The sequence below is a fragment of the Dromiciops gliroides genome, chromosome 5, assembly GCF_019393635.1.
Source record: "Dromiciops gliroides isolate mDroGli1 chromosome 5, mDroGli1.pri, whole genome shotgun sequence".
NCBI classification, from domain to species: domain Eukaryota; kingdom Metazoa; phylum Chordata; class Mammalia; order Microbiotheria; family Microbiotheriidae; genus Dromiciops; species Dromiciops gliroides.
Window position 1 is genome coordinate 37376282 of NC_057865.1, and position 13619 is coordinate 37389900.

Genomic DNA, 13619 nt, shown 5'->3' on the forward strand with positions numbered 1-13619 from the left:
TCTGGGCCGGATCCGGCGGCTTCTCTGGGACTCCCGGGAGCTCTAGCAGGAGTGGCCTGGCTCTCTCCCCCTCCCGGAGACTCCCCCATGGCCTGTGGCGCAGGTGTGAGCGCGGCTATTTCCTTGAACTTGTTTCTGTGTCTACTCAGATCAGGGGCCTCGCGGTCTCTTGCTCTCATGTCACTGACAAATGCTTTGCCAAGAGTGCCAGAAGAACTCAAAAGATCATCTAAACCCCCTGGGAAATGGCCCCCAAAGCACAGCAAGGGAGGGAGAACGAGGAGCCACGGAGGATCTGAACCCAGGCCAGGGGCGGGGCATGAGGCTTCAGCAGTGCCTGACCAACCTGACCACACCATAGGCTACCCAGGAGTCCGAAACAAGAGATAAACCTCCATCCTTTGACCTTTATTGGGTTTATGTGATCAGCCCTTGAACCCTGGGCAGGGGACGCTTCTTGGACCCGGCCTCCTGAAACGTAGAGACCCCAAGTACAACACAGAGAAGATGGCTCTCGCATCAGGCGGCTAAGGCAGGGGAGTAAACAGCTCCTTCCAGAGATGAGCTTCAAGGGAAGTTCTTGCCACCACAGCATGACATGAAGAGCCCCTGCCGTGGGCTCAGGGTTCTCTGCCACTGCCCAGCCATGTCTCTCCCCTTCTTGGCTTCCTGTCTGAGCTGGAGCTGGTGCCTCAAACATGCAGATGACAGAGGGAGCCAAAGGAAGGAGACTTGCTTGGAAAGTTGTAAATGCCCACACCATCCATGGGACCGTGATCACTGCTACCTGCATGGCTGGGGGCAGAAAGATGGCTTAGCCACATCCCCTCTGCCCAGGCTAGAAAGGGTCACTCTCTTCAGTCACACCCCCTCCTTGGAAGCCGCACAGCAAGCAGCCTCATACGTAGACCGTGGTAACCAGGACAGGCAGCCTCAAGGAGACTGGTCCTCAGTGCTGAGGTGTACTCAGCAACACTTATTTAGGACAAAGCGAAGGTGCCCCTTGTTAAATCACCACCACTCATTCCCCAGGCCATTTCTTATTTTGAAACCCAACTTTCCTTGGCTCCTTGGGACAGAACCAGAGCCCCAAGAAGGAAGGCTGCCACCTAGAATAAGGTGATCTGAGGCACTGAAGACAATTTTACATTGAAAATCCATTTAATTTTTTACTTGTACTATTAAAAAAATACCTGATCAAAAGAGAAGTTTATTGCACATAAATGACACCGGTTTTCTGTGAAACAGAAGTTATACGAGGCCAATATTTCACACACAAATCCAGTGCTTTCTGATATTTTTGGGTAAATCTAAATCATTCTTGCCACCCCCACCCGCTCTGGAAAAAAGGACAGAAAAATCAATAATGGCCCAATGTGGGTAGCCCTCTGGGATCACTCAGGAATTAGCAATAGAAGAGATTCAGGTCACTATCATCCATGTCCTGGCATCACTGATACCTTTTCTCAGATTTCATCTCCTTAGTGCTTTTCACCACATCTCGACTTCTTCCTTCATCCTCCTCCCCTTTCACCAGGAAGTCATCTCACTGGACAGCGCTGGGGCAGCTCCGGGGAGGCCTGTGACCTCAGCATATACACGGCACAGGACTAGTCCTGGTCACTGGCCTGAGCGAACGCCCGCCTCTCTCCGTCTTGGCCGCTACCACCACTTTTCAAAACAAATGTGCTCTTTGGGAACTTTGCAGGCTTCTAGATGGTGAGAGAACTGTTCTATCATGGGCGGCGGGCCACAGATGAAAAAGGAAGTGCGCTCATCAGAGATGTGCTTCTCAAGGTCCTTGTTAGAGATCCTTCCCTCTGACAAAAGAGAGAACACAGAGAGTCTCTGATCAGTCGTGTCCGCCTGTCTGTCATGAGGAGAATAGTCTGGACACAGCTCAGTGGCAGGATGCATAGGACATATGGGTGTGTATGGCTGTGTGTGTGTGTGTGTGTGCGTGCTCGTGTAGGCAGTGGGCCCACTCCCACGTGGCTTCTGCCCTCTGGCTCCTCAGTCAGGTGGGGTGCAGCCAAGGCCCAAGACCCAAGGGGGAGCAGAAGCTGCCATGTTCCCTAGGCTAGAGGGCACACCTTCAAAAGCCACATCGCTGAAAGTAGTATTAAATGTCCACGGAACAAAGTAAGCTGTTTAAGAGAAAGCCCCACAACGAAAAGCCTCCTGGAGAAGCTGCAACGACTATCAACAACACAGGGCGTAAATCCCAGCCCAGGCGAGAACGTGCCATTGGTGTGTGGATCCAAGAATGCACACATTACACCCTTCTGAGGGCAAGTGAGGAAGCCCGTTTAAAAGCACATACTCAGCTTGTCTTCTATTTTCCTCTCGCTCTTGGGCAGCCCAGGCTGTGACTTCACACTGGCCGTCACTGCCCATGACTTAGACATGAGCTCAGGAGCCAAGACAGTGGAAGAGAGGCCGCCACCCAACTGAACTCTCCCAACATTCCCCGCAAAATAACTCAAGTAACACCTCGAAACAATTCTGGAGCAGCATGGCCAACAAAGGCCAAGGGATGGTGTTTTGGGCCTAAGAAAACTCAACAGTCGGCAGAAGCCTCCAGCACCGGGGTGGAGGTCAGGGGAGGTCGGTTCAGATGCCAGACTGGTGGTGGCAGCTTTGGGAGTTCTCAGCCCAGAGATGGTGAGGGGGCTCAAGATGACAGGAGAGCCTTTGCTGGCACTGACCGGCGACTCTACTGCCCACAGGCAGTTTGGGGTCACAGTGCCATGGCGGAGAGGAGCGCTTGCTGTCACCCTAAGGCACACAGAACTGCTCGTGTATGGAACTGCAGGAAAACAGGAACCGTTGTTAGACAAAGAGCAGAGACCAGGAGGGCAGTGCCCACAGCTCCTCCCCGATCACACAACTCGGGAAGCACTGAAAAGGGGCAGACCTTGAGAACCAGCAGCACAGAAAAGCCTGACGCTTGGCACAGTGCCTCCACCACCCCAGGTGAGCAGAGCTCAACTTTAACATATAATTTGAAGTCAAGAAACAGGATGGAAAAATGAGCAAACAGCAACAAAAGTGAATCTGACCGTAAAAAGCTACTATAGTGGCAGAGAAGACCAAGACAAACTCAGAAGACAACGATGTGAACAGCTGCCCAAAAAGCCTCCAAAAAAAAAAAAAGCTAATTGAACACAAGTCCAACAAGAATTCCTGCAAGAAACAGATAAGAGTGGTAGAGGAAAAACTGGGAAAGAAATGAGAGTGATGCAAGAAAATTATGTCAAGAAAATTAACAGTCTGGTAAAAGAGGCACAAAAAATACTGAAGAAAAGAACCCTTTAAAAAAACAGAATTGGGGGCAGCTAGGTGGCGCACCAGCCCTGGAGTCAGGAGGACCTGAGTTCAAATCCAGCCTCAGACACTTGACACTTACTAGCTGTGTGACCCTGGGCAAGTCGCTTAACCCCAATTGCCTCACCCAAAAACAAAAACAAAAAACCCCTCCCCAAACAGAATTGGCCTAATGGTAGAAGAAACATAAAAATTAACTGAGGAACTCCCCACCCCTTGCAGGGCAATGAGGGTTAAGTGACTTGCCCAGGGTCACACAGCTAGTAAGTGTCAAGTGTCTGAGGCCACATTTGAAAATTAACAGGAATATTATGGTCAAATTCTAGTGCTTCCAGGTCAAGAAGAAAATATTTCAAGCAATTAGAAAGAAACCATTCAAATATTGTGGAGTCACAACCAGAATTACACAAGATTTAGCAGCTTCCATATTAAAGGAGAAGAGGGATTGGAAAATGATATTCTGGAAGGCAAAGGAGCTAGGATTAAAATCAAGAATAACCTATTCATCAAAACTAAGTATAATCCTTCAGAAAAAATGAATATTTAATGAAACAGAGGACTTTCAAGCATTCCTGATGAAAAGACTTGAGCTGAATAGAAAAATTGACATTCAAACATGAAACTCAAGAAAAGCATAAAAAGGTAAACATGAAGAAATCATAAGGGATTCAATGAGGTTACACTGTTTACATTTCTATATGGAAAAAGAATTTCCTGAATTCCTTAAGAATTTTATCATTATTAGGGCAGTTAAAAGAGTTTATAAAGACAGAAGGCATGGGTGTGAGTCATGTTTATAGTAGAGAGAAAAATGGGTGGGGAAGTGGCAAAGCAGTGCTTGAACCTCCCTTTTATTGGAACTGGTTCAAAGAAGGAATACACATTCACCTGGGCACAGAATATAACTTACCCAATAGAGGAAAAGGAGGGGAAGGAGATAAGAAAAAGGAGATGGGGGATGACAAAAAGGAGGGTGGATCAAGGGAGGAGACTTTTGCAGAGGTCCAGGATAAAAAGACAGAGAAGAATAAGAAAATGGGACAGAGAGAGATGCAGAGTTACTAATCCTCACTGTGAATGGGATAAGCTCACCTGTCAAATGGAAGCAAACAGCAGAATGATTTAGAAACCAGAATCTAACAATATGTTGTATACAAGAGACATACTTAAAACAGAAAGACACAGAGTTAAAGGAAAGGGCTGGAGCAGAATTTAAGGGGGGGGGGCAGCTAGGTGGCGCAGTGGATAAAGCACCAGACCTGGAGTCAGGAGGACCTGAGTTCAAATCCAGACTCAGACACTTGACACTTACTAGCTGTGTGACCTTGGGCAAGCCACTTAACCCCAATTGCCCCCCCATACACAAAAAGGAGGGATAGCAATCATGATCTCAGACAAAGCTGAAGTCAAAATAAAACTAAACGAAAGAGATAACCAGGGAAACTACATTTTGCTAAAAGGTACCACAGACAAGAAAGTAATAATACCAAACATTTTTACAGTAAGTTTCTGATGAAGACCTTATTTCTCAAATATATAGGGAACCGAGTCAAATGGCCAAAAGATATGAACAGGCAGTTTTCAGAAGAAATATCTAAGCTATCTATTAATCTTATGAAAAAATACTCACCTACCAGAAATGACAAGTGGCTAGAGGGGATGAGGGAAAAATAAGCACACAACAAACTGCTGACAGAATAGTTAGCTGGTCCCGCCATTCTGGAGAACAATTTGGAACTAAGCCCAAAGGGCTATAAAGCCGTGTACCCTCTGACCCAGAAACACCACTACTAGGTCTGTATCCCATAGAGATCAAAGAAAAAGGAAAAGCACCAACTGTACAAAAAAAATTCAGCAGCTCTTTCTGTGGTGGCAAAGGATTGGAAATTGTGAGGGGGTGCTTATTAATTGGAGAATGGCTGAACAAGTGGAGGCATATGATTTTGATGGAGTAGTACTGTGCTATGAGAAATGACTGGGGGGGGGGGGTGGGGTTCAGAAAAACATGGCAAGACCTCTATGAAAAAGTGAAGGGAGAAGAACCAGGAAATCACTGTACATGGTAACAGTAAGGGAGACTTGGCTACTCTAATAATACAACGATTCAAGACAATTCCAAAGATCTCATGATGAAAAAATGCTATCCGCCTCCAAAGAATTGATGAACTCTGTGTGCAAACTGAAGCACAATCTTCTCGCTTTATTCCTTCCTTCCTTCATTTATTTATTTGTTGCTGCATGGGAACATACTTTCCACGATTTCACATCTATGTTGTTCAGTTGTTTTTCAATCATGTTCAACTCTTTGTACCCCCATTTGGAGTTTTCTTGGCAGAGACACAGGAGTGGTTTGCCACTTCCTTCTCCAGCTCATTTTACAAATGGGGAAACCAGGGCAAACATGAAGACGAGTCCTCCTGACTTCAGGCTCAGCACTCTATTCACTGTCCACCTACCTGCCCTTTTGCATGTATAATTGATACCATATTGTTTGCCTTCTCAGGGGGTGGAGGAAGGGGCAGGAGGGATGTAGAGAATCTGGAATTCAAAATTTACAAAGAAAAGAATGTGGGGCAGCTAGGTGGCACAGTGGATAGAGCAACGGCTCTACAATCAGGAGGACCTGAGTTCAAATCTGACCTCAGACACTTACCAGTTGTGTGACCCTGGGCAAGTCCTTAAGCCCAATTGCTTCCCCACCTCACCCCCCAAAAACGAATATTTAAAACAAGTAAATTTAAAAAACAAACTAACTAAAGTTTGCTCCCTTTTTGACCACAACCACCCTCCTGCCCCATTTCTGGCCAAATGGTCAGAGCATCTTTAGGGTGGGTCTGTGGGCCAAACTCACCAGTAACATATGGCAGAAGTTCTTCGCTGATTTCTGTAGTCTGTTGTGTAACATAGAAACTACACATGATTTTCCCAGGAAATGCATTTGTTAAATTGAGAAGACTTTTCTGGAATGTTAAACATATTCGGTTACACCACAGTTGAAGGAATCCCACCAGATGTGCCCAATCACAGCATCCAGGCCCCCCCCCCCCAGGCTAAGCATGCCCTCCGTGTCTGCCCACACCTCAGATCCCCGCCCCCTCTCTACTTAGAGACATATTGTTTGCAGCCCAGCAGGCCAGAGCATTTAAAATGCACTGCATTATTTGGCTCTAATTGAAATAAGAATATGCTAACAAGCACATTTCTAACTCTTGGGATTGCTTTTTATCAAGCACTAACAATTCAGCTGTGGTTTCACTGACCACATTTGTGTCTCTTAACCCTTTGTTCTCTTTTTGGTGAAGCTGCAAAGCCAACCCAAGCCACATTTAAGCCCAGGATTCCAACAAGGAGGGTTTTGCTTGCCCCGGCAGGCTGGCCACCTATGGTTCCCGGAACCCGGGGCAGAGCCTGTAGCTACAGAGACATGGTCAGACGGCCCAGACCATCCCTGGTGAGATGCAGTCAGAAAACGCCCCCTGCACTCATTCAGAGAGCCTCTGCCCTGCTTTGTGATGCTTCCAATGGTTACTATTCCAACTCTGGTGGGGAAAACACGCCGCCTCTTTTGGAAACAAAGCCTCCTGCAGGGGAGCTGGGCCTAGCTCCACAGCACCCTCCTCACCCACCTTAAATAACAGCTCGCCAGTGTTTTTTGCACTGTAGAGCAGGTTCACTGTTCCCATCTCGTAACCACTTCCTTTGCTCTCCCTCTGTCTGTGCAGATCGGCGACATGCAGCAGGATGGAATTGAGGGGGTTGATCCCCACTCCTCCAGCTATCAGCACCAGGTTCACAGAGGAGTCTGAGGGCTGAGGGTCAAAGAAGAGCTCTCCACCAACGCGCAGGGCCACTTCAGAGCCAAGAACACACTGAAAAGGAAAGGAACGTGTCAGACGCTTCCTTGCAGAAGGCTACAGGTCACTTGCATTTAAGTGCATACACCCAGACGTGGCAGTTAAGCTGGAAGGCCTGGCACCCTGTGGGAGCAAAGAAAATGGAAGCAAAGGGGCCCCTACCTCAACTGGGAAATGACTAAAATGAAATAATACCAAGAGCAGAGATGAAAAGGAGAGATTCAGAGAAACCTATGAAGACTTACAGCAACGGATGCAGAGTAAAGTGAGAAGACCAAAGAAAACAATTTCTATAATAAGCCTAAAAAGGAAAGCAGCTCAAGAGCTCTGATGAATGCAAAGGCTGATGATGAACTGTGCTCCCCACTTCAGACGCAGAAGCGATGGTCAAGAGGTGCAGGAAGAGACCTTTCTGGACACAGCCAATGTAATGGAATTTGCTATACTTATCTGCTGCAAGGAAGGGCAAGGAGAGTTGGACATCAGTGCAGAGAGGAGAAACAAGTTCAGAAAGGGACACAAATGAGCAAAGCCGTGTTAGAACTACTGTGTTAAAATTAGAGTATACTTAAAGCAAGCAAGGTCTGTGTGGTGGAGATTCCATTTCCTATGCTGTCCCCTTTCCTGTACTTCAGGAAAACGCTCCTATTTGCTCATGGTGTGTGTGTGTGTATGTGCGAGCGTGTGCAGACTTTGGGAGGTACATGCCCCCCCTAAACAGTCCCAATTTCAGACAGACACCTGTTTTCCCCTTCCCCTCCTCAACCCCACACCCAGTGCTGTTGGGGAAGGACAAACACAGCTGCATTTGCAGAAGAAGACAAGGAGGTGGTGGGGAGCCTGAGTGGGTCAGCTACTCTGTAAGATGGGGGAAGAAGATAGTTAAGAGTATAACTGGTCGGGGGGCAGCTAGGTGGCATAGCAGATAGAGCACCGGCCCTGGATTCAGGAGTATCTGAGTTCAAATCCGGCCTCAGACACTTGACACTTACTAGCTGTGTGACCCTGGGCAAGTCACTTAACCCCCATTGCCCAGCAAAAACAAAACAAAACAAAAAAAACCCACACACACAAAAAGAATATAACTGGTCCCACCTTCCCCACTTCCCTCCAGTTCCCTCGTCTCCAAATCTCCACCCCTGGTTCCCTAGCTGTGGGCTCGCCTTTCCCTTTGTACTAGAGAAGAAGTCTGAATTATTAAAAGATAAAATATCTTGATATGCTTGCCTTCACTTATCTGAAGCTTCTGCAAAACTCCCTCAAAATTCCCATTTAATTTCTTGTGCTGACCTGTGATGTGGCAAAACAGCAACGGGGAAAGTTGTGATGTGGAAGGATAACTGTATTTGTTAAGAGGCACAATTGTGACCTGCTCAGATAAAGCAAACACAAGAATGAATCTTATGAGAAGACGCCTGACTCTGGGCCTACCAAGGTCGAGCTTCAGAATAATCACATCACTGCAAGGTGCTGAAGGACCTGTCATTGTTATTGTGACTGGTGATCACTTAGGAGCAGAGCAGAAATGCCAGAAGAAAGCCACACCCAAAGTGGTGGGGTGCTTGGGTGTTGGCTTCTCTTCTTCCTCAATAAAATGATGACATCAGCAATAAAGAACATTTATCTTAAAAACATGGCATCCTATTCCATTACTCAAGGCTGCTGAAATAATCAGTCGGAGAAGCAAGAACCAAGCAACAGTGCCATCCTGTTGTCCTGTTTGTCGCAATAAAGCTCAGTGTAAACATATCATAGAGGCCTAATGAAGACTTGGTGAAATTAATTTAATTTAGGGTTCATAAAGATGAGGGAAAATTGGAGAAAATCTAAGAGAATGATGAAGCATTAGAAACGTGAGAGGAGGTGGGGCAGCTAGATGGCACAGTGGTTAAAGCACCATCCCTGGATTCAGGAGTACCTGAGTTCGGATCCGGCCTCAGACACTTAACACTTACTAGCTGTGTGACCCTGGGCAAGTCACTTAACCCCCATTGCCTGCAAAAAAAACAAAAAAAACCAAAGACGTGAGAGGAAATGAAGAGAATTAAAATGCCTACAGAAAAAGTCAAAGCCTACTTTAATACTTTAAATACAGAGGTCATTACTATACGAAGGAAAGGAGGACGTCCTCACTTTGGACAAAGAAATCAACTGAAAAGGTGGAGTAAGACTAAGCCTAACTGACAGGGTTGAAAATGGATATACTAATTACCAAAGGTACTTTTACAATTACCTTCCTTAAAGATTAAACAAACATAAAACAACAACCTGAATGGCTTAAGAACAGATTTTAAGTACAGATCTGCCTGAAGTAAGGAAACCGCAAGACTATCTTTCAAAATCCCTTTCATCCGGGCATGAGTCTGAGAGTAATACTGGGAACTACAGGATTATTTTTCTGATGGTTCAGTCTATGCTTAAAAGGAAGCCTATAAAGTCTAATTTAGCTTGTTGTGTTTCAAGATGCATTTCAGACTCTGGAGATGGACAAAAGGAAACGTGCGAGTTAAGGCCTTCCAGGAGCCAGCCAATCACCCCATAGCTATCAAATAATCTTCAGTGGGGCTATCTTCTAATTTTCTAGCATCAGAAAGAATCAGCTGTTACCTCTGTCTTCTGACAAAGATAAAAATCTACCAGGGAACCATTAGGGGAACTAACAAGTAAACACAGCTTAATGTATAAAACAGCTTAAAGGACACTGCTTTTAATTATGTGCAAAATATCTAATTTGTGAATAGATTTCATTAATTTTCAAGAAAAGGATTTTCAACAGCACCTGAGGCCGGCAAAGAAAAAAAAGGAAGGCTTCCCAGCACACCCCAGGGTGGCAGTGGTTGATCCACCCCACTGATAAAATAAATGAAGACGTTCACTCCATGTCCTCCTTCTCTAACAGCATCTGCCATCCCTCCAAAAAGCCAAAGATGACACGTAACAGGAGGACAGTAAGTCCCAGAGAGGGCCTTCGGCCAGGCTGCGTGTGGCTGTCTGTGGGCGGTGTGGCATCTTTCCTGTGATGAGCAAGGGTGCTCGCAGAGATGGAACACACCTCCAGAACAAGTTACTTCTCTGAAACACCCAGTGATGGCGCTCTTCCATCCTGGGAGGTTACAGCAGCTGGACATGCCCAGGGGCCCCAGGAGAGCAGCTTGGCAGGACTGATGCACGTACATGTCAATCAGCTGATCAATGGCCAGCTGACCGGGATCACCTTAGAAGATCTTGCTGGTCCTGGCTCTGCTGTCACATTGTAATGAAGAAGGTGGCAGCGAGATGCTCCACCCCAGGCCTCATGACAAGACTAAGGCATGAAGACAGACCAAGTCGTGCTAAAAAGCAGACTCTGAAAGTGAGAGGGGGGAAATAAGGCATTCTAAATAAAGTTTAGAATGGAAATATAAAAGAAAGTATGTCAGGCAAAACTAGGTCTATGACTGAGTAAATCATGAGGACTCTACCCCACGCACCACCAAAGAGTCACCAGGCAGGAGAACCCCTGCAGGCCTCATCACCTTGGTCAATGACTGGCTACTGACGAGAGAACCCTATGGGCCTGGGACCTTTAGAATTCACGTACACACAAGGAATTAGCCCAGTGCTGCGCAAAGACTATCTGAGTGAGGAGTGAGAGAGCAGCCATCAGCTCTGCGGGGGGAGGGGAGGTCACCTGGGCAGGATGCGCTGGGCAGAGCTGAGGGGCCTGATGGGGGACATGCCTGATTGTGGAGACCTCCTCATCTGCCCTGGCCCCACAAACAGGAGCAAAGCTCAGGAGTGGGAAGGAGCCTTTGAGGCCTCCTCATCCCCCCCCCCCCCCAAGCTGGTCAGCAGCTAAGCTGGGCTTCAAGCTTCGGTCCTCTCCCTCCCAAGCTCATTTCTCCTGACTTCCCCCTTTGCCACAATTGCTAGGGTTTCCCTGGCTTTATGGCCTGTCCTGCTTGTTTCTACCCAGGCCCTACTTCTCACCGGCCAGGATGTGAGAACTGGCCATGACAAGGAAGGGGGGGAGGGGGAATCCCCATCCCCACACCTGTTCTCTGGGCCCCAGAACGAGTCTCCCTTGGCAGACCTCTATGGCCACTAATGGCAATGGGTGACTGTCATTCCCTATGTGGTTTAAAGCACAGAGAAAAAAATAAAACAACACAAAAATGTGGGTATCGCAGTGGGGGTGGTCTAGTTTTGGGGAGGGGGGGAAAGAAGGGATGGGAGGGAAAGGCATCAAAGGAAGGCTTTTATTCCCTGCTTTCTCCCTTGCTTACTACAAAAGAAAACCTTAAAAAGGTCCTACATTCCTTAGAAAACCCCCAAAGAGCCAATGAAGGAAAGACGCACTAATGAGAAACAACAGGTGGCTATGAAAAGGAAGGTGGGTGGGCCAATCTTGGAAGTTCCAGGCCACAAGGAAATATGCTGTAGTGAGAATGACCCCCCAGGAGATGCCAACAGGAAGGCCCAGGTCCACAGAGCAATTTGCCCCCATTTCCCTAGACTCCTGTCACAGTCCCTCTTCCATCCCCCTCACCCAAAGTCCCCAACCTGCTGGAATGGCTACCCAGGAGCCACCACCAGAGGCACTGAGCTCAAAGGGTTCCCATGGCCAGGACAGAGAAAACCAGGCAGAAAGGACATTCCTGATCCCACTGATGTCAGCTTTCCCAAGAAAGCATTCTTACTCAGGGTTTTCTGATATTTACTATTCTTTAGGTACATTACAGATTAAATAACCCTTTTGTGGGTAGGCCCAATAACCAAACCACAATAAAAAAAAACCCCATGGTTTCTGTGGGAAAATGAAGTCCAAGTGTCAATCTATAAAACTCAATCTATTCAATAAACTGGGACTTGCTTATATTTAAATACCCCACAAATGGTCTGAAAATCACAACACACACCAGTTTACCCAGACTAACTAGCAAATGGGGGGCCTGGATTGACTTTCTGAGGTAACAGTTAACATATTACTGATTTTTAAAATAAATCTGAATGTAGTCTATATGCTTTAACACCAAAGCCATGCTGAAGAGAATCATTCTAGGTATATCCATTATCCCAAAGGTGAGGTAGATGATGGTCTTTGAAAAGAGGAATTAGGTGGACAATCAGAATGGAATATACAGGACAGAAAAAAGAGAACCCCAACAAGGTAAAATCCTTATGCTCATTTAGCCGTGCAATCCAGCCACCTCCATGTTCCTCTCCACCAGGACACAGAGACTCACTCAGGAGCTGATGCCAGGCCCACCATGGGGTTCTGCTACTGCAGATACTTGGCCAGCATACCCCACCCCACAACAAGTAGAGATGCTGATTCTACCCAGACATATCACAGGAGGGAGGGGAGAAGGAGAGAATCAAAAAGAACAGAGCTGCACAGATTTTGTCTGGAAAAACCTTCCCTGAATTCTGCAAAAAATCAGCAGATGTGAATCTGGCTCAGCCAGAGAAGGACAAGGGCCAAGGAGGAACAGAGAGGGGATAAGCATGAGTGGCTGTACAGATCTGAAATCCAGCTGGGGCTAGTTCTGTCTCCCAGAGACTACTGAGGGCAGAGACCAAGACTGTTGAAACCTAACTCCCCCAGTGGGGGAAGAGGCTAAGAACGCTTCGAAGCTCAGTCCTGGGTGTGCATCCACCAGCAAAAGGGTGTCAGAAAGTGGGTAATGGGGTAATGATACAAGGGGAAAAGGATAAAAACTTCAAGGGGAAGAAAACCCACTAAAAACACAGAGTACTAGCAAATAAATCAATCAAGAGGATCCCAAAACTAGAAGGAAAGATGAGTATTAAACCTTCAACAGTATCATAAATACTAGGAGCCAAAGGAAAGTGAACCAATGCCTGATGAAACAAAAAATTCCAAGAAAGCATGGAGCAAGAAATTCCAGAATGGTTCAAAGGATAAGTGAAATCCGTAAGAAATTAAGAATTAATACATATCAGAAGTTATAGTTCTCAGTGCATTAATTAAAAAACAATGAGCAAATTAGAAAAAAAGTTGAATCTCCAAAGAAGAAAAAAAAAAGGGGATAGGGGGATTAACATAAATGGAACACAAAAATGGTGAAGTAGGAAAATCTGAAAGAATACATCTCTAAAAAAGCCAAAACAATTTATCTTGAAGACAGGATATCAAGAGATCACAGGTGTCCCAAAAGAATATAGCAAATTTAAAAACCAGGTAGGAATTGTGATGCTTAAAATCTAAATGTGTGGTTGCTTTAAATTAGAAGCTTTAGCACCAGTCTTTGGGCATTAAGTATTTATTAAAGCATACCAGGTATTCACATGGTTAAGAAAAGGCCTATCTAGCCTAGAGTTCCAGCCTGGTTGGGTTCTTCTTCAAGTCCTCTGCCACGAGCATGCTTCAATCCATGAACTCCCCAGCAAACTGAGTGTGGAAGCTTTGTCCTTACACACTGCTTCAAGCTGGAT

At 46.3% G+C, this 13619-nt stretch overlaps 1 protein-coding gene across 9 annotated transcripts in view; it reads right to left on the reverse strand.

The window, feature by feature from the left end:
• Positions 1-308: 308 nt before the first annotated feature.
• OXNAD1 (oxidoreductase NAD binding domain containing 1) overlaps positions 309-13619 on the reverse strand; it is a 40398-nt gene continuing 27087 nt past the window's right edge. For 8 of the 9 annotated variants that reach the window (XM_043968872.1, XM_043968871.1, XM_043968877.1 and 5 more), the window contains 3 exons: positions 6954-7196; positions 6179-6287; positions 1195-1820 (listed from right to left, as the gene is read on the reverse strand). In XM_043968872.1, the coding sequence (XP_043824807.1) occupies positions 1663-1820; positions 6179-6287; positions 6954-7196 (510 nt within the window). In that variant the 3' untranslated portion in view covers positions 1195-1662. Of the gene's footprint in view, positions 796-1194; positions 1821-6178; positions 6288-6953; positions 7197-13619 lie in introns of those variants that run through there. The other variant, XR_006353357.1, reaches the window with a different exon arrangement.